The sequence below is a fragment of the Pelophylax lessonae genome (genome assembly GCF_965119305.1).
Source record: "Pelophylax lessonae genome assembly, chromosome: 1".
Taxonomy (NCBI): domain Eukaryota; kingdom Metazoa; phylum Chordata; class Amphibia; order Anura; family Ranidae; genus Pelophylax; species Pelophylax lessonae.
In genome coordinates, this window is record NC_138768.1 from 805,183,266 (window position 1) to 805,205,506 (window position 22,241).

Consider the following 22,241-nt stretch of genomic DNA (forward strand, 5'->3'; position numbering starts at 1 on the left):
GGGCCCGAAATATGCCCAGTTTTTACACTGTACAGACCAAATCACTACTGTTTGAGGCCTTAGAAACAGAATGCTTGCAGGCTGCCCAAAAAGAAGGTAAAGACCAAATAAGCTCAGATTTCTGTGCCCCTATTATGAACTTTTCAAACAAACTTCACCACAAGATCTACAGCCAAGTGTAGGATAACGGTGAATGAGGGTTTGCTTAGGGATATGTACATACTTTTTAAAAGCAGTCGTTTTTTGATTTATAAAAAAGTTAGCTGCAAAAACTGTAGCTGCTGACTTTTAATAAAACACACACTCACCTTTCCCACAATCCAGTGCTGTGATCACCCAAGCCGCCCCTTCCCACGGGCTTCTTTCCCTGGCGCCGACATTTCAACTGTGGGCATGCACAGTGGGCCAGATTCTGGCTTCACAGCCAGGTGCCCACTGCGCATGGTGAATGGCCAGACAATCTTCTGGGACCTGCGATGTGTCCCAGAAGACTGCAGGTAGAAAGGGGGAGAAGAGAACTTCCATTCGGATTGCCTAGCCCATCCAAGCGGAGGTGGCAGCAGGTATTTGTCAAAACCAGGTACCCCAGCCTGCAAAAAAAAAAAAAGCAATTTGTAGCAGAGGAGGAGGGATGGGGGCCTTAAAGTGGAACTCCCCATTTGGGTGGTGCACAGATTTAAGGGCATGTCTCACACAAGCTTAGTTTCAGGTTTGCAAAAATAACAACCAAACACAGATCTGTTTCAGGGCCTATTTTACTGCTGAGGTTTAAAAAAAAAAAAAAAAAAACACCTGCATTTTGCTTTTAGTTTACTGGATGTTTGCATGCATTTTAAATCTGCTTTGCACGTTGGAGCATTAAATACAAAGAATTCGGTGTTTTGTGAAAACAGGAGGAAAAAACAACTGCACGCTGCATTTTGCTGAACCACAACACAGAACCACAAAGGATATGGAGCCCTTCTCAAATATTTCTACACCTAAAATCTAAACTGTAGAGTGATGGGGTTATGTTTACTATATAATGCAACATTCTATTTTATTGTTACAGCGCCATTTCTGATACTTCCTTCCGATTCAGATTTTATGGATGATATCAGGGCTGGAACACAACTATTTTCCTAATCGATTCATTGATCAGTCCATTAGTTGGCCTGCATAAAGAATGCATTATTTGTTTACATATCAGGAAATACAGTGCAGCACACATACAGCTCAGTACACCGTCCATACATGTCAGAAGACACAGTGCAGCACGCATACAGCTCAGTACACCATCCATACATGTCAGTATACACAGTGCAGCACACATACAGCTCAGTACACCGTCCATACATGTCAGAAGACACAGTGCAGCACACATACAGCTCAGTACACCGTCCATACATGTCAGTATACACAGTGCAGCACACATACAGCTCAGTACACCGTCCATACATGTCAGAAGACACAGTGCAGCACGCATACAGCTCAGTACACCGTCCATACATGTCAGAAGACACAGTGCAGCACGCATACAGCTCAGTACACCATCCATACATGTCAGAAGACACAGTGCAGCACACATACAGCTCAGTACACCCTCCATACATGTCAGTATACACAGTGCAGCACACATACAGCTCAGTACACCCTCCATACATGTCAGAAGACACAGTGCAGCACACATACAGCTCAGTACACCATCCATACATGTGAGTATACACAGTGCAGCACGCATACAGCTCAGTACACCGTCCATACATGTGAGTATACACAGTGCAGCACGCATACAGCTCAGTACACCGTCCATACATGTGAGTATACACAGTGCAGCACGCATACAGCTCAGTACACCATCCATACATGTCAGTATACACAGTGCAGCACGCATACAGCTCAGTACACCGTCCATACACGTCAGAAGACACAGTGCAGCACGCATACAGCTCAGTACACCATCCATACACGTCAGTATACACAGTGCAGCACACATACAGCTCAGTACACCGTCCATACATGTCAGAAGACACAGTGCAGCACACATACAGCTCAGTACACCCTCCATACATGTCAGTATACACAGTGCAGCACACATACAGCTCAGTACACCCTCCATACATGTCAGTATACACAGTGCAGCACACATACAATATATGCTGTATACACATATATATATATACACATACATATATATATATATATATATATATATACATATATACATATATACATATATATACATATATAATATATATATATATATATATATATATATATATATATATATATATATATATATATATATACACACACACACACACACACACACACACACACACACACACACAGTAACAATATATACAAAAAATAAAATAACCAATGTTTAAAATCAGTTGAAGGCTCGGTTCACACTCCTGCGACATGGGATCCGACTTGTGAGACTCCAAGTCACATGAAATGTCAAATGCAATGTTTCCCTTTGAGAGCCGTCTTAACTGAAGCTACACAAGTCTCTCCGACTTTAGAAAAGGTTCCGGGACTATGTAGGTCTGACTTGAGAGCAATGTCAGCCTTTGTACAGGCTCCTAAATAGCATCCAAGTCGGACCAAGTCAGAAGGAAGTCGCAGGAAAAGTCGTAGGACTTTGCCATTGCAGCAGTGTGAACACAGAGAAGGTGGAGGCTGAGAGACTGGGAGGTAGTATAAGGCATTACAAATTACATTTAAAGATTATTATATCCATGAAAGAAAAAGTCTCAGCCTTTAGTACTATATTAAAATAAAATATTTATATTCCACTCTTCATGTAGCTTTGTGTCTGGTGTAATTATATATATATATATATACACACACACACTACAGACCAAAAGTTTGGACACCTTCTCATTCAAAGAGTTTTCTTTATTTTCATGACTATGAAAATCGTAGAGTCACACTTCTTCAAGAGGTAGTCACCTGAAATGGTTTTCACTTCACAGGTGTGCCCTGTCAGGTTTAATAAGTGTGATTTCTTGCCTTATAAATGGGGTTGGGACCATCAGTTGTGTTGTGCAGAAGTCAGGTGGATACACAGCTGATAGTCCTACTGAATAGACTGTTAGAATTCGTATTATAGCAAGAAAAAAGCAGCTAAGTACAGGAAAACGAGTGGCCATCATTACTTTAAGAAATGAAGGTCAGTCAGTGAAAAATTGGGAAAACTTTGAAAATGTGCCCAAGTGCAGTCATAAAAACCATCAAGCGCTACAAAGAAACTGGCTCACATGCGGACCGCCCCAGGAAAGGCAGACCAAGAGTCACCTCTGCTGCGGAGGATAAGTTCATCCGAGTCACCAGCCTCAGAAATCGCAGGTTAACAGCAGCTCAGATTAGAGACCAGGTCAATGGCACACGGAGTTCTAGCAGCAGACCCATCTCTAGAACAACTGTTAAGAGGAGACTGTGTGAATCAGGCCTTCATGGTAGAATATCTGCTAGGAAACCACTGCTATAGAAAGGCAACAAGCAGAAGAGACTTGTTTGGGCTAAAGAACACAAGGAATGGACATTAGACCAGTGGAAATCTGTGCTTTGGTCTGAGGAGTCCAAATTTGAGATCTTTGGTTCCAACCACCGTGTCTTTGTGTGACACAGAAAAGGTGAACGGATGGACTCTACATGCCTGGTTCCCACCGTGAAGCATGGAGGAGGAGGTGTGATGGTGTGCGGGTGCTTTGCTGGTGACACTGTTGAGGATTTATTAAAAATTGAAGGCATACTGAACCAGCATGGCTACCACAACATCTTGCAGCAGCATGCTATTCCATCTGGTTTGCGTTTAGTTGGACCATCATTTATTTTTCAACAGGACAATGACCCCAAACACACCTCCAGGCTGTGTAAGGGCTATTTGACCAAGAAGGAGAGTGATGGGGTGCTGCGCCAGATGACCTGGTCTCAACAGTCACCGGACCTGAACCCAATCGAGGTGGTTTGGGGTGAGCTGGACCGCAGAGTGAAGGGCCAACAAGTGCTAAGCGTCTCTGGGAACTCCTTCAAGACTGTTGGAAGACCATTTCAGGTGACTACCTCTTGAAGTGTGACTCTACAATTTTCATAGTCATGAAAATAAAGAAAACTCTTTGAATGAGAAGGTGTGTCCAAACTTTTGGTCTCTACTGTATATTATATATATATATATATATATATAATATACATACACACACACCTGCAAGAAAAAGTATGTGAACCCTTTGAAATGATATGGATTTCTGCACAAATTGGTCATAAAATGTGATCTGATCATCATCTAAGTCACAACAATAGACAATCACAGTCTGCTTAGACTAATAACACACAAAGAATGAAATGTTGCCATGTTTTTATTGAACACACCATGTAAACATTCACAGTGCAGGTGGAAAAAGTATGTGAACCCCTAGACTAATGACATCTCCAAGAGCTAATTGGAGTGAGATGTCAGCCAACTGAAGTCCAATCAATGAGATGAGATTGGAGGTGTTGGTTACAGCTGCCCTGCCCTATAAAAACACACACCAGTTCTGGGTTTGCTTTTCACAAGAAGCATTGCCTTAGATGAATGATGCCTCGCACAAAAGAGCTCTCACAAGACCCACGATTAAGAATTGTTGACTTGCATAAAGCTGGAAAGGGTTATAAAAGTATCTCCAAAAGCCTTGCTGTTCATCAGTCCACGGTAAGACAAATTGTCTACAAATGGAGAAAGTTCAGCGTCCTATAAAGATGACTGCAAGAGCACAGCACAGACTGCTCAATGAGGTGAAGAAGAATCCTAGAGTGTCAGCTAAAGACTTACAAAAGTCACTGGCAAATGCTAACATCCCTGTTAGCGAATCTACAATACGTAAAACACTAAACAAGAATGGATTTCATGGAAGGATACCACAGAGGAAGCCACTGCTGTCCAAACAAAACATTGCTGCACGTTTACAGTTTGCACAAGAGCACCTGGATGTTCCACTGCAGTACTGGCAAAATATTCTGTGGACAGAATAAACCAAAGTTGAGTTGTTTGGAAGAAACACACAACACTATGTGTAGCGAAAGAGAGGCACAGCACACCAACATCAAAACCTCATCCCAACTGTGAAGTATGGTGGTGGGGGCATCATGGTTTGGGGCTGCTTTGCTGCGTCAGGGCCTGGACGGATTGCTATCATCGAAGGAAAAATGAATTCCCAAGTTTATCAAGACATTTTTGCAGGAGAACTTAAGGCCATCTGTCTACCAGCTGAAGCTCAACAGAAGATGGGTGTTGCAACCAGACAATGACCCAAAGCATAGAAGTAAATCAACAACAGAATGGCTTAAACAGAAGAAAATACACCTTCTGAAGTGGCCCAGTCAGAGTCCTGACCTCAACCCGATTGAGATGCTGTGGCATGACCTCAAGAAAGCTATTCACACCTGACATCCCAAGAATATTGCTGAACTGAAACAGTTCTGTAAAGAGGAATTGTCAAGAATTACTCCTGACCGTTGTGCACATCTGATCTGCAACTACAGGAAACGTTTGGTTGAAGTTATTGTTGCAAAAGGAGGTTCAACCAGTTATTAAATCCAAGGGTTCACATACTTTTTTCACCTGCACTGTGAATGTTTACATGGTGTGTTCAATAAAAACATGGCAACATTTCATTCTGTGTGTGTTATTAGTCTAAGCAGACTGTGATTGTCTATTGTTGTGACTTAGATGATGATCAGATCACATTTTATGACCAATTTGTGTAGCAATCCATATCATTCCAAAGGGTTCACATACTTTTTCTTGCAGCTGTAACCAACATGTGTTTTGATGCCCTGTGCTAAGCAGATACAGGTAGTTTCTGGGTTCAAATATTTGGGAGCTTTGGTTTACCCTGATGTATTGAAATAAAACCTCCGTACGGAGTAAGCTTCCTCTATCGGTTGTGGGTAGGACGAGCCTTGTAAAAATGATTTGGGCCTCCCAACTTTTAAAGATTTTACACAACTCCCTTGTATGGGTATCACAACAGTGGTTCAAAAAGATAGATTCCCTTTTCCGTATATTGATCTGGAAGGTAAAGCAACCTAGGATCCTTCTGCCCATTCTGCAACTACCTAAGGATGGTGGAGTGTTGGCTGTTCCTCTCTGCTAGACTATATTTCTTGGCATTCCTGCTGCAACATTTTTCTAGTTGGGGTACTATGGACACCCATGATCCCATTCAAGCTATATTACGGTCCAGGTCTGCTAAACACAATTTATTGGCGCAACTTAAAGCAGGTGAGTTGTGGTTTGGTTACCAATACCCCACCTTGACCCTTAAGGCAAATCTTTAGGACGAAATGCACAGGATTAGGAGCTATGATGGGATTTCTAAGTTCCACCCAATTTGGGAGCGTGGGAGGATGGAGGAGGCTTGAGCAGCTAAATGTATGTAAAAAAAAAAAAAACTTAAAATCTCAAAGCGGAGTTCCACCCAAAAGTGGAACTTGCGCTTTAAGTACTCCTAACCCCCACATTTGGCATGGCATGCATTTTTTTTTTTTTGTGGGGGGGGGCGGCAGAAGGTATATAGTTTTTACAGGTACTCTCTCCCACTTCAGCTCAGAAGGCCGCAGCACCCAAGTGGAAGTTCTCCTCTCCCTTCCTGCAATCTTCTGGGACACATCAGAGGTCCCAGAAGATTGCCAGCCAATCAAGATGTGCATCGCAACTCAAGCATGCACAGTGCGCACCCGGCTGTGAAACCGCAAGCTGTCACAGCCGGGTGCCCACAATAGTGATAACGGCGCCCCTGAGAGCAGCAAGGCTTCTTCTGGAGGCCGCATCACTGGATCATGGGACAGGTGAGTGTTTGTTTATTAAAAGTCAGCAGCTACACTTTTTATATGTAGCTGCTGACTTTTAACACAGAAAAGACTGGAACACCGCTTCAATAAAAAAAGTATTTGGGAAAAAATAAAAAAAATAAAAAATAAAACAAAAACACCAAAAAAGCAGCACGGCAAATGCACACAACGTTTAGCCACTTCACACACACTCAGTTCTGTGGTGAAACCGGATGACTTAAAAAGTGTTACTAAACCCAGAGCCTGCATTCACTATATCTGGTCTGCCACAGTACACAGAACATGGAAATGCAATTATTTTAGTAAATATAAACTGCTAAATACCTTTTCTCATCAGCAGTATATAGCAGTCTTGTAACTTCTATCAGTGTTTGATTAAAACTTGTAGAAGGAGTTTGTATTATCCTCTGACTGTCCTATGAGTCTACAGGACCCTTGACTTTGTCTGGACAATGCTGATTGGCCCTGTGCTGATCACATGCACCTTCCAAAAAAAAAAAAAAAACCCCTCTCTAGCAATACACCAAACTGAGCATGTGCAGAGTATCCCCAAGGCTCTTTACTATCAGCAGATGGATTGAGGACAGTAAAAGGGGAGGCTCAGAGAAGACAGGATCAAACAGCCTTTTTACACAGTCCTGAGTATTAACCCTTTAGGTTACACAGCGAGTAAAACAAGCATGCTTCACTGTATATACAGTGGAGAAATTAATTATTTGATTCCCTGGAGATTTTGTAAGTTTGCCCGCTTACAAAGAAATGAAGGGTCTATAGTTTTTATCATGAATGTATTTTAAAATGATAGAGACAGAATAGCAACCAAAAATCCAGAAAAAAAAAAACAAACAGATGCTATAAATTAAGTTGCAGTTCAGTGAGTAAAATAAGTATTTGATCCTCAAGCAAAACATGACTTAGTACTTGGTGGAGAAACCCTTGTTGGGAAGCACAGAGGTAAGACGTTTCTTGTAGTTAGTGGCCAGGTTTGCACACATCTCAGGGGGGATTTTGATCCACTCTTCTTTACAGATCTCTAAATCCTTAAGGTTTCCTGACTCTCCCTTGACAACTCGCAGTTTCGGTTCTCTCCATAAAATTTTCCTTAGGGTCATAGTCAGCTTTTTTTCTTCCTCCAAACACGGCGAGTCGAGTAAATGCCAAAGAGCTCAATTTTGGTCACATCTGACCACAGCACTTTTTCCCAATCCTTCCGATTCGTTTAGATGTTCCTTCTAGGAGGAGGGAGACTCGCAGTGTTTGGAGGAAGAAAAATTCTGACTATGACCCCAAGAACACCATCCAAGTCAAGCACGGAGGTGGAAACATTACATTTTGGGGCCGTTTCTCTGCTAAAAGGTACAGGCCGACTTTGCCGGATTGAGGGGCCAATAGACGGGGCCATGTATTGTAAAATCTTGGATGAGAACCTTCTTTCCTCAGCCAGAACACTGAAGATGGGTCATAGATGGATCTTCCAGCATGACAATGACCGCCAAGGCAACAAAGGAGTGGCTCAAGAAGAAGCACATTAAGGTCATGAGTGACCTAGTCAGACTTTAACCCTATATATTTATATATAAAAAAAAAAAAAAAAAAAACACTTATGGAATGAGCTGGAACCTCGAGTTGTCCAGTGACAGCCAAGAAACCTTAAGTATTTAGAGAAGATCTGTGAAGAGTGGACCAAAATCCCCCCTGAGATGTGTGCAAACCTGGCCACTAACTACAAGAAACGTCTTACCTACAGTGCCTTGTGAAAGTATTCGGCCCCCTTGAACTTTGTGACCTTTTGCCACATTTCAGGCTTCAAACAAAGATATAAAAAACTGTAATTTTTTGTGAAGAATCAACAAGTGGGACAATCATGAAGTGGAACGAAATTTATTGGATATGTCAAACTTTTTTAACAAATAAAAATCTGAAAAATTGGGCGTGCAAAATTATTCAGCCCCCTTAAGTTAATACTTTGTAGCGCCACCTTTTGCTGCGATTACAGCTGTAAGTCGCTTGGGGTATGTCTCTATCAGTTTTGCACATCGAGAGACTGAAATTTTTGCCCATTCCTCCTTGCAAAACAGGTCAAGCTCAGTGAGGTTGGATGGAGAGCGTTTGTGAACAGCAGTTTTCAGTTCTTTCCACAGATTCTCGATTGGATTCAGGTCTGGACTTTGACTTGGCCATTCTAACACCTGGATATGTTTATTTGTGAACCATTCCATTGTAGATTTTGCTTTATGTTTTGGATCATTGTCTTGTTGGAAGACAAATCACCATCCCAGTCTCAGATCTTTTGCAGACTCCATCAGGTTTTCTTCAAGAATGGTCCTGTATTTGGCTCCATCCATCTTCCCATCAATTTTAACCATCTTCCCTGTCCCTGCTGAAGAAAAGCAGGCCCAAACCATGATGCTGCCACCACCATGTTTGACAGTGGGGATGGTGTGTTCAGGGTGATGATCTGTGTTGCCTTTATGCCAAACATAACGTTTTGCATTGCTGCCAAAAAGTTTGATGTTGGTTTCATCTGACCAGAGCACCTTCTTCCACATGTTTAGTGTGTCTCCCAGGTGGCTTGTGGCAAACTTTAAAGGACACTTTTTATGGATATCTTTAAGAAATGGCTTTCTTCTTGTCACTCTTCCACAAAGGCCAGATTTGTGCAGTATACGACTGATTGTTGTCGTATGGACAGAGTCTCTCACCTCAGCTGTAGATCTCTGCAGTTCACCCAGAGTGATCATGGGCCTCTTGGCTGCATCTCTGATCAGTCTTCTCCTTGTATGAGCTGAAAGTTTAGAGCAGGGGTGGGGAACCTTTTTTCTGCCAAGGGCCATTTGGGTATTTATAAAACCATTCGGGGGCCATACAAAATTATCACCTTAAAAATGAGCCTGTTACATTTGGTCAAACATTTCATTATCTCACCCCTAATGTGATGGCTGCAACTGCTTCTCTTTGGTGAAGTGTTTGACGTTAGCTGGTATTGATGATGTTGCTACTCGCAACAGGTTTTCCAGGTTTGCATTGGTCAGTCTGGAGCGCAGAAGACAATTTTTGTGGTGGTAAGTTTTGAAAAGAACTGCTGGCAGGTACTGCTAGTGGGTACAGCTGGCTGGTACTGCTGTGGGTACTGCTGGCTCAGGCTGGTACTGCTGGCTTGTACTGTGCTGGGAGTACTGCTGGATGGTACTGCTGGCTCAGGCTGATACTGCTGTGGGTACTGCTGACTCAGGCTGGTACTGTGCTGTAGGTACTGCTGGCTGGTACTGCTGTGGGTATTGCTGGCTCAGGCTGGTACTGATGGTTGGTACTGTGCTGTGGGTACTGCTGGCTCAGGCGGGTACTACTGTGGGTACTGCTGGCTCAGGCTGGTACTGCTGGCATGGACTGCTGGCTGGTATTGCTGTGGGTACTGCTGGCTGGTACTGTTGTATGTACTGCTGACTCTGGCTGGTACTACTGGTTCTGCTGTGGGTACTGCTGGTTCTGGATGGTACTGCTGTGAGTACTGCTGGCTCTGGCTGGTACTGCTGGCTCTGGCTGTTACTGCTGTGTGTGCTGCTGGCGGGAAATGCTGGTTAGGAGAAGTGTAGCAGAGCAATGCTGGAGGAAGAGGTGATGTTTTCTGTATTGGTCACATGCGGAGTGCATTTGATATCACTCTGCCTGTGACTCACTCAGACTGTCATAACGGAGCAGGAACTATACAGGAAGCATTGGCTCCATTCTGACAGATCAGCTGAGAGACACAGACTCAGCTGCATGGGGGGCCGGACCAGATAACTTTGGGGGCCGCATACGGCCCCCGAACCATAGGTTCCCCACCCCTGGTTTAGAGGGACAGCCAGGTCTTTGTAGATTTGCAGTGGTCTGATACTCCTTCCATTTCAATATTATCGCTTGCACAGTGCTCCTTGGGATGTTTAAAGCTTGGGAAATCTTTTTGTATCCAAATCCGGCTTAAAACTTCTCCACAACAGTATCTCGGACCTGCCTGGTGTGTTCCTTGTTCTTCATGATGCTCTCTGCGCTTTAAATGGACCTCTGAGACTATCACAGTGCAGGTGCATTTATACAGAGACTTGATTACACACAGGTGGATTCTATTATCATCATTAGTCATTTAGGTCAACATTGGATCATTCAGAGATCCTCACTGAACTTCTGGAGAGAGTTTGCTGCACTGAAAGTAAAGGGGCTGAATAATTTTGCACGCCCAATTTTTCAGTTTTTTATTTGTTAACAAAGTTTGAAATATCCAATAAATTTCGTTCCACTTCATGATTGTGTCCCACTTGTTGTTGATTCTTCACAAAAAATTACAGTTTTATATCTTTATGTTTGAAGCCTGAAATGTGGCAAAAGGTCGAAAAGTTCAAGGGGGCCGAATACTTTCGCAAGGCACTGTATGTGCTTGCCAACAAGGGTTTCTCCACCAAGTACTAAGTCATGTTTTGCTTGGGGATCAAATACTTACTTTACTCACTAAACTGCATCTCAATATATAACATTTGTATCATGTGTTTTTTCTGGATTTTTGGTTGATATTCTGTCTCCATCATTGAAAATACACTTATGATAAAAATTATAGACCTTTCATTTCTTTGTAAGTGGGCAAACTTACAAAATCTGCAGGGGGTCAAATAATTATTTTCTGCACTGTACAGACTGATTTTACTGTTGTGGGTTTAGTAACACTTTAATGAAAAAGAATAAGTCACAATGTACTGCTACAGATAAAAGGTATAAATGAGCAGCAAAATATAAAGTTCCAAATGTTCTGGCTTTTTTCCCGATATATTGCTGCAGGGAGATAAGTCCACAAATGAACATGTCTACAATGTGAATACAGATTTTCCAAAATGCAGCAACCTACTGAGAATATCTCCATATTGTACTGTACTGGGGAATGGGCTTAAAGTGTTAGTAAACCCACAACAGTAAAATCAGTCTGTATAAGCAGTAAAGCATTCTTGTTATACTCACTGTGAAACCTAAGGGGTTAATCCTCCGCATTGTGTAAAAAGACTGTTTGATCCTGTCTTTTCTGATCCTCCCCTTCTTCAAGTGCCCCCTGATAATTTCCTGATAACATGGATGAATGAAGTCAGGCTGCACATGCTCAGTTTGCGGTGTATTGCTAAAGAGGTTTTTTTTTTTTCGTGGGAGGGTGCTAAGTCACATAATACACCAACCGTCCTGTGTTGTTTTTTTTCAGGGCCAGTTCACACCGCATGCAGTCAGGTGCGTTTTTTCCTGCATCAAAACGCATGGATAGGTTATATGGTTTTCAATGGCATAGAGCTGAACGATTCTGAATAAATTGAGAATCACAATTTTTTTGCTTAGAACAAAGATCACGATTCTCGGCACATCATCATCTTCCACATTATACAAAAAAAAAAAAAAAAATTGGGCTACCTTTACTATTTCGTTTTTTTTTTTTATTTCATTAAAGTGTATTTCTTCCCAAAAAATTGCAATGAAACGACTTCTGCGCAAATAGCATGTGACATAAAAATATTGCAACAACTGCCATTTTATTTTCTGGGGTCTCTGCTAAAATAAATTAAAAAAAAAAAAATATATATATATATATATATATATATATACACACACACACACACACACACACACACACACACACATTTTCTTTTTCGCAGCAAATGGTGGCGCTACAAAGTATTAACTTAAGGGGGCTAAATAATTTTGCACGCCCAATTTTTAAGTTTCTTATTTGTTAAAAAAGTTTGAAATATCCAATAAATTTTGTTCCACTTCATTATTGTGTCCCACTTGTTGATTCTTCACCAAAAATAACAGTTTTATATCTTTATGTTTGAAGCCTGAAATGTGGCAAAAGGTCACAAAGTTCAAGGGGGCCGAATACTTTCACAAGGCACTCTGTATGTATGTATATATATATATATATATATATATATATATATATATATATATAAAATGATTCAGGTTCGGGTTCGAAGTAATTTATTAGCAGAAAATACTGATTTTAACTTGTAAGCAACAAGTGTCAGGAAAAGGCTTAGGGCTCTTTCACACGGTCCGCCTCCGTAGGCGGATCCATGCTGCTCAGTGGGGATCGATCCACGATCCCCGCTGAGCCGGCGGATGACAGTTCCGTCTCCGCTTGCAGTGAGGGAGGTGTCACAGCCCCCGATGGTCTCTATGGGGAATCGGATGAGAGCCTGTCCGCTCTCATCCAATCCGATCCCCAGGACGGATGGAAAATAGGGTTTCCATCCGTCCGGATTTCACGGACAGGATCGGATGCGGATGGCAGCGGGTGTCAGCGGACATGTCACCGCTGACATCCGCTGCTCCATAGGGCTGAATGGGGCATCAGATCAGATCCTCCTAAAAAACTGACCGGCGGATCTGATCGGACCGCCCGTGTGAAAGAGCCCTTAGTCTTTAAGAGGTTAAACTGCCCTCACTTACAGATGGAAGCTCATTCCTTTCAACTAAAAGAAGGAAATGATACATTGTAAAACATTGTGTTTATAGTTATCTCTCAGCCTTAACAATGTTGATAAACATTTGAGTAGGCTTTTTTTTTTTTTTTCTTGACAGTTGTGAGTGAGCAGAGAACGCCTCTGTATGAATCCAGGAAATGTAATTTTAAGATCATGGGGTGGGATTTGTATCAATATTGCGATTTTTTAATGATTATTCATGCAGCTCTAATATGTCATAGTTCACACCAGTACATTCCAATTTCAGAAAAAGAAAAAGTAGAACATGCTGCATTTTTTTCAACACTGGATTGTACTGGAACACGGTAATTCGAATCAAAAACACACCGGTACACACGTCTTTATTTCATGTTAAGAAAAAAAAAAGAGGGGGAAAATGCACTGGACTGCATCGAAAACGCACTGAAACGCTTTAAAAACGCACATGCAGAAAAGCATCTGGAAGGCATCCAGACTGCATTTCTATGGTGTGAACTGGCCCTCAAACCTATAACTTATATACCATATATACTCGAGTATAAGCCAAGTTTTTCAGCATGTTTTTTTATGCTGAAAAAGCCCCCCCTCGGCTTACACTGGAGTCAGTTTCACTTACCTTTTAAAAATGGCACCACCCGGCGCCAACCGCGCATTCGCTGTCTGCCCGGGAATAGCCAAACGTGTACAGGCTTTCCCGAGCATCAGTAGCGCATGCGCGGTGACGTGTTTGATGATGCCGTGCCATTTTTAAATGTATGGTGCCTTACCGACAGGTAAGTGAGACTCCTCTGCAGCCCCTGCATTTACTCATGCAGTGCTGTGGGCACGGTACAGGACATTCTCCAGTACCATGCCACAGCACTGCATATTCTGTACCATCTGTGCCATGCCTGCACCATCAACTGTGCCATCTCCGAACCATTACCTGTGCCATCACCGAACCCTCACCTGTGCCATGCCCCTACCATCACCTGTACCATCACCTGTGCCATCTCCTGTGCCATGCCCGTACCATCACCTGTGCCATGCCCGAACCATCACCTGTGCCATGCCCGTACCATCACCTGTGCCATGCCCGTACCATCACCTGTGCCATCTCCTGTGTCATGCCCTCAGCCCCGCATCTCCTGTACCATGCCCACAACCCCAGTTTTGTGTCTCCTGGTGGTCAAGTTGGGTCCAGTAGCTGCTGCCAATCGGCTGTACCATCTCCTGTGCCATGCCCGTACCATCACCTGTACCATCTCCGAACCATCACCTGTGCCATGCCCGTACCATCACCTGTGCCATGCCCGTACCATCACCTGTGCCATCTCTGAACCCTCACCTGTACCATCTCCTGTGCCATGCCCGTACCATCACTTGTGCCATCTCCTGTGCCATGCCTGAACCATCACCTGTGCCATGCACGTACCATCATCTGTACCCTTGCCTGTGCCATGCCCGAACCATCTCCTGTGCCATGCCCGAACCATCTCCTGTGCCATGCCTGAACCATCTCCTGTGCCATGCCCACAGCCCCGGTTTTGTGTCTCCTGGTGGTACAGTTGGGTCCAGTAGCTGCTGCCATTCCCACCCTAGGCTTATACTTGAATCAATACGTTTTCCCACTTTTATGTGGTAGAATTAGGTGGGTCAGCTTATATTCGGGTCGGCTTATACTCCAGTATATACGGTAATTTAAAAGAAAAAAAAAAATGTAAATCAACTCCAGCCCAGTGCTTGTGCCAGAGTCGAGGATATCTGCTGCAAGGTCCAAGAAGCATTTCCTCAGTGACTACTCCCCCCATGGATCAGGCTGTGCATTGTAACCTTGTAGCAAGTCACATGGTGAGAGACTACAGCATGGATTGTGAAAATAGTTACATAGTTAGTCAGGTTGAAAAAAGACCATCTGGCTCAACCAATAAATAGCAAAGAATTATGCAGATGCCGGGATTTACATGAACGTGCAATCTCTCAGCAGGGAACTCCGTAAAGAAAATGGATGCTGATCCGGGATGATGCCTGAACAAAGATGGCGCTGGCCTTGTAGAGAGAAAAGCAGATAAAGGCATTGTAGGATAGAGTGCTGTGCTAACAGGTCATTCATCTATTGGCTCTACATCCACTTTAACAATACCTGCATCCTAATAAGATCAATGGAATATATTACCAATCCTCCACTGCAAACTTTTCCTATTATTTAGCATTCAAGAAATAATCAAAATGAACGCTGAGCTCTGTGCCCCTTCCCAACGCCAATACTCTGTGCCCCTTCCCATCGCCAACACTCTCTGTGCCCCTTCCCATCCCCAACACTCTCTGTGCCCCTTCCCATCGCCAATACTCTCTGTGCCCCTTCCCACCGCCAATACTCTCTGTGCCCCTTCCCACCGCCAATACTCTCTGTGCCCCTTCCCACCGCCAATACTCTCTGTGCCCCTTCCCATCGCCAATACTCTCTGTGCCCCTTCCCATCGCCAATACTCTCTGTGCCCCTTCCCATCGCCAATACTCTCTGTGCCCCTTCCCATCACCAATACTCTCTGTGCCCCTTCCCATCGCCAATACTCCCTGTGCCCCTTCCCATCGCCAACACTCCCTGTGCCCCTTCCCATCGCCAACACTCCCTGTGCCCCTTCCCATCGCCAATACTCCCTATGCCCCTTCACATCGCCAATACTCCCTGTGCCCCTTCCCATCGCCAATTCTATCTGTGCCCCTTCCCATCGCCAATACTCCCTGTGCCCCTTCCCATCGCCAACACTCCCTGTGCCCCTTCCCATCGCCAATACTCCCTGTGCCCCTTCCCATCGCCAATTCTATCTGTGCCCCTTCCCATCGCCAATACTCCCTGTGCCCCTTCACATCGCCAATACTCCCTGTGCCCCTTCCCATCGCCAATTCTATCTGTGCCCCTTCCCATCGCCAACACTCTCTGTGCCCCTTCCCATCGCCAATACTCTCTGTGCCCCTTCCTATCACCAATACTCTCTGTGCCCCTTCCTATCACCAATACTCTCTGTGCCCCTTCCCATCACCAATACTCTCTGTGCCCCTTCCCATCGCCAATACTCTCTGTGCCCCTTCCTATCACCAATACTCTCTGTGCCCCTTCCTATCACCAATACTCTCTGTGCCCCTTCCCATCACCAATACTCTCTGTGCCCCTTCCCATCACCAATACTCTCTGTGCCCCTTCCTATCACCAATACTATAAAAATATGAGTCACCCTTATATAGGTTCATTGCTTTGTGCACATTATTAGGGGTTCATCATTTCTTACTGTCTAATTCAGCCAACTAAGACATTTGATAAAGTGAGCCTGAAGTCAGTGAAGATTTCCTTTGTTGTAGGGCAGGGATCTCCAAACTATGGCCCTCCAGGTGGTCAGGAACTACAATTCCCATCAGGCCTAGTCATGGCTGTGAACGTTAGAGTTTTGCAATGCCTCATGGGATGTGTAGTTCCACAACAGCTCTAGGGGGAACATCTAGAAATGGTAATTGTGCCTAAGCTGTACCCCAAAAATATACCTTTTGTATGGAAACTCTCCTGAAAAATAAAAGTGTGATTTCTGGTATGTGAGGGGGCCTATAGCCTCATAGCTGTATATCTGCAGTGTGAGATCCAGGGCACCGCTGCCTCTGACTGCCAGTTCCAGCCTGGTGATATCTCTGCTGGAGGCTCTGACATGAGAAAGCAAAGTCCTGCCTCTACCAAAATGGCCAGGGCCCCTGTGTGTGTGCATTGATGGTCCTGGGCCCCTGTGGGTGTGCATTGATGGTCCTGGGCCCCTGTGTGCGTGCATTGATGGTCCTGGGGCCCCTGTGTGCGTGCATTGATGGTCCTGGGGCCCCTGTGTGCGTGCATTGATGGTCCTGGGGCCCCTGTGTGCGTGCATTGATGGTCCTGGGGCCCCTGTGTGCGTGCATTGATGGTCCTGGGGCCCCTGTGTGCGTGCATTGATGGTCCTGGGGCCCCTGTGTGCGTGCATTGATGGTCCTGGGGCCCCTGTGTGCGTGCATTGATGGTCCTGGGGCCCCTGTGGGTGTGCATTGATGGTCCTGGGCCCCTGTGTGTGTGCATTGATGGTCCTGGGGCCCCTGTGTGCGTGCATTGATGGTTCTGGGGCCCCTGTGTGTGTGCATTGATGGTCCTGGGGCCCCTGTGTGCGTGCATTGATGGTCCTGGGGCCCCTGTGTGCGTGCATTGATGGTCCTGGGGCCCCTGTGTGTGTGCATTGATGGTTCTGGGGCCCCTGTGTGTGTGCATTGATGATCCTGGGGCCCCTGTGTGTGTGCACTGATGATCCTGGGGCCCCTGTGTGTGTGCATTGATGGTTCTGGGGCCCCTGTATGCCTGCATTGATGGTTCTGGGGCCCCTGTGTGTGTGCATTGATGATCCTGGGGCCCCTGTGTGTGAGTGTATTGATGGTCCTGGGGCCCCTGTGTGTGTGCATTGATGATCCTGGGGCCCCTGTGTGAGTGTATTGATGATCCTGGGGCCCCTGTGTGTGTGCACTGATGATCCTGGGGCCCCTGTGCGTGTGCATTGATGATCCTGGGGCCCATGATGTGATGCAGCATGTCAGGATCCCTCTGTGAGTAGCATTAGGGCCCGGGGCCAGTATTGGGGCCCCCAGTGTGTAGAGTAGGATGGTCCCCGCACCCCCAGCCGGTCCCCGGCTCTCCCTCTCCCGCACTCACGCTCGGGGTGGCGGCTCCTCAGGCACGGCCGGTCCCAGCTGCTGTTGCTGAAAGGATTTCAGGGACTCGAAGGCTCTCATTAGCTTCTCCATTGTGGCCATGTTCCCTTAGCGGGAATCGCCTCACCGCCTCATTGCCATCACCACCCGCCACCGGTACCGGGGAGAATCACTGACAGCTCCGGCCTAACCCGCTCCTCCGCTCTCAGCCAATAGCGAGCGCTACAGGCAGAAGACGGACAGCGATACCGACCAATCGGGGCGCAGGGTCAGGTGACATAACCAGAAAGTGGATTGGTGGAAATGAGGAAAAGGCGGAGATGGAAGAAAACGGTAGTGAAAAATAAGGTCATGGGGCGTGCCTTGTCAGATAAACCACACCTACCAACTTAGTGCAGTCGTTGTGTGAAGCCCTGGTAGGGTAGGGGGCGGGATAGAGAGGCTTGTCGGAGGGGCGGAGCGGCAGAAGTCATTTGACAGGTCACGTGATACACTGGAGCTGCACAGCTCTCCCCCTGCATATTGCCAGAGGGAGCTTACTGAGCTGTGTGTGCGGGGCCGGGGGACACAGGGACAGCGGGGGTTATAAGAGGGCACATGGGGGATATAAAAGGGGACGTGGGGGAACACATTGGTGTTATAGAAGGGGACATAGGGGAACACATGGTGGTTAACTGGTTATAGGAGGGCACATGGGGGGACACATTGGGATTATAGAAGGAAACATTGTGGGGGGACACATAGTGGTTATAGGAGGGGACGTGGGGTGGCATTGGGGACATAGGGGAACACATGGTGGTTATAGGAGGGGGCACATTGGGATTATAGAAGGAAACATGGAGGGACATGGTGGTTATAGGAGTGAACTTGGAGTGACACATTGGGGTTATAGAAGGAAACATTGGGGGGGGGGGACATCACATGGTGGTTATAGGAGTGGACATGGGGTGGCATTGGGAACATAGGGGAACACATGGTGATTATAGAAGGAAACATGGGGGGGGGGGGGACACATCACATGGTGGTTAGAGGAGTGGACTTGGGGTGACACATTGGGGTTATAGAAGGGGACATAGGGGAACACATGGTGGTTATAGGAGGGGACATGGGGGGACACATTGGGATTATAGAAGGAAACATTGTGGGGGGACACATAGTGAATATCAGAGGGGGACACATGGTGGTTATAGGAGGGGACGTGGGGTGGCATTGGGGACATAGGAGAACACATGGTGATTATAGAAGGAAACATGGGGGGGGGGGACATGGTGGTTATAGGAGTGGACTTGGGGTGACACATTGGGGTTATAGAAAGGGACATAGGGGAACACATGGTGGTTATAGAAGGGGACATAGGGGAACACATGGTGGTTATAGAAGGGGACATAGGGGAACACATGGTGGTTATAGGAGGGGACATGGGGGGACACATTGGGGTTATAGAAGGGGACATATGGGAACACATGGTTGTTATAGAAGGGGGCATGGGGGGACACATTGGGATTAAAGAAGGAAACATTGGGGGGGGCACATGGGGGTTATAGGTGAGGACATGGGGAACATATGGGCAGGGCCGGTGCTAGACCATTTTACGCCCTAGGCAAGACCAGCTACTTGCGCCCCCCACCCCCAAAAAAATTAAATAAAAAGGGAAGGGGTTAAAAAATCCTCTATGTCATACCCAGTGACCCTGATCTGATGGCTCCTCTATGTTATGCTGTCATACACAGTGACCCCCATATTCCTCCATGTCACACCTGGGGACCCTAATGTCCCTCTATGCCACACCAAGGGACCCCGATGATCCTCCATGTCACACCAGGGGCACCTGATGTTCCTCCATGTCATACCCAGAGACCCTGATGTTTTTCCATGTCACACCTGGGGACCCTGATGTTCCTCCATTGCACACCTGGGGACCTCAGTCCCCCATGGCACACCCAGGGACCCCTATATCCCATGGCACACCTGGTGACCCTGATTCCCTTTCACACCAGGGAACCTCCATGTCCCACCCAGGGACCCTGATCCCCTGTTCTGGGGACACTCACTGAGCGGTATGAAGAGAGTGGCCCGCACTCGGCCCTCCTTCACCGTGATCCTGCTGATTTCTTCTCCTAGGATGCTCCTCTTCTGGGCCACAGTGCTCACCACAGCTCCAACCGGCTCCTGGTGAAGGGAGAAGCAGCAGTCAGAGAACTCCGCACGTCCCTATTCCCCACCTCCTCAGACAATTCCAGTGCCTCGTCGTTTCTGCTCCAGTAAAGGTGCCGCCCTCCAGTGCCAAGCTTGGGGTCAGGTTCAGCTCTCCTCCCCTCCCTGCTTAATACCGACCCAGGGAAATGAACGGCTGCCCACCAACCAGCTCAGTGCAGAGAGTCACTTCCTGCCCAGGGTTTACCCCACTCAGCTCCAGCCAAAGAGAATCATCATGCAGGCAGCACTCCTGTGGGCTCCCTTCCTGCCTCATGGTCCCCCCCCCCCCAACAGTGGTGGAAAGCCAGGGCCTGGTAGTTCAGCCACTGCCCCAGACACCTGGCATCTTCCTCTGTCTATTCTTCCTCCCCCACTGCCGCCCCTCCCCTCAGCTCACAAGGATCATTCATGATGGACAGAGAGTGCCGACTCATGGCTGCGCCCCTAGGTTGCAATGCGCCCTAGGCGGCTGCCTAGTTTGCCTAGTGGAAGCACCGGCCCTGCATATGGGTCACTCTGGGATTTAAGGGATAGTACATGTGGTATACTGCGGGTTATACTGTAGGTGAGGACATGAAGAACATATGGGGTACACGCAGTGCTTTTTTTTGTGTGCAAACCACAGCGACGCATTGGTGTGAACAGATATGGAGACGGCATTTTCCTTTGTCATGCGGTGGGACGGCACTGAAATCGCTGCCCACTGCAGTCTCAGTTCCAGTCGGTGCCGTGATCTGTGCCCTAGGTTTTATGTGGTATGAATAGATCCTTAATTAATGTTTTACCCCAACATTTCATATTCCTGATAGGTGCCTGCTGTACCATGTAATTTAAAATTATCCTGAAATATCTGGTGATCCTCCTAGCCCCCCTGCTTTCTTTCTTCAAACTGACCATGCCAAGCATAGAAGCACATCCCAGCATGGTCAGTTTTCACAACCAAAAATATCTGCATTCGATGCACAAGACTGCAGCTCCCACTATAACTGAATAGAAGATATGGTTAAAAAAAAAAAAAAAAAAAAAATGTTGCTTTGCCTCTAAATCATCATACTAAAGTGCAGGTTGTGCTTAAAGCGGAGCTCCGGCTTTTTTCTTTTAACCCCTGTGATAGTCGCAGCTTATGCAATCCAAATCGGCATATGCTGCAAATGAAAAAGTTTGCTGTCCTATTTTATTTTTGTTCTCCCTGTCCTCTCGGGATCCAGTAAGCTTCCATCCTTAGTGTGGGCATCTGAAGCCTTCTCTGAGTTTCTTCCAGGAAATGGTGCTGCTCGGTACCCAGCATGCACCTTCCCATGTTGCACCTGTGTATTGTGAACAAAGCGCAGCGCACTCAGTGTATTTCAGGTTGCCATAACAATGGTGGCGTCAGAGGAAGTTCTTGCCCCTTTGTTATGGCAACCTGTCAACCAAGGATGCCCATTGACTCCTGGGACTGATGACACTAATATGCCAGGAGCCAACGAGCAGCAGGAAAATGATGAACCTCGTTGCGGCGAGGTACAACGGAAATGGACATATTAATGGCCCTTTATCTGCTTAAAAAAAAATGCAAACCTTAATGGCATTAGAAACAGCAACGCCAGGGGCCTTAGTTCTAACATAGGCCGGAGTTCCTCTTTAAAGTGGAACTTTAGTCAGAAAATTTCCTGATAGATCCCTTCAGGCTGACCCCTGCAGGTATAGCTGTGTACAACAATAACTCCCTATACTCTCAATCCAGTAATACTCTGTCTCACCCTGCTCTGCACATGCTCAGTTTCTCTCCATTTTTTGGTTCTGCCGAATTTCTAGAGGCTGATCTGCTGACAGCCTTAAAGCGGAATTATACCCTCCTATCCTTTACAGCCAATGAAGCCGCTTCTGTTTGATCTGCAACTTCTATGGTGCTGCACATGTGATCGGTTATGACACCAGATATTTGATGGTTTGACAGTTTGGTTGACGAAACAAGCAAATGTTATAGTTAGCAATTCCGCCATTCTATTAATTTAACAGTTTTTTTAAGCTGTTAAATCGCTGGGTTTAGTTCCGCTTTATAATTTACTGCTGCTCAGG

At 46.0% G+C, this 22,241-nt stretch overlaps 1 protein-coding gene across 1 annotated transcript in view; it reads right to left on the reverse strand.

Moving 5' to 3' along the window:
• Nucleotides 1-18,199, reverse strand: part of HTT (huntingtin) — a 427,987-nt gene extending 409,788 nt beyond the window's left edge. Inside the window, exon 1 of the mRNA XM_082256463.1 lies at nt 17,986-18,199. Coding sequence (XP_082112589.1) covers nt 17,986-18,086 — 101 coding nt within the window. The 5' untranslated portion in view covers nt 18,087-18,199. The remainder of the gene's footprint in view (nt 1-17,985) is intronic.
• Nucleotides 18,200-22,241: the final 4,042 nt, after the last annotated feature.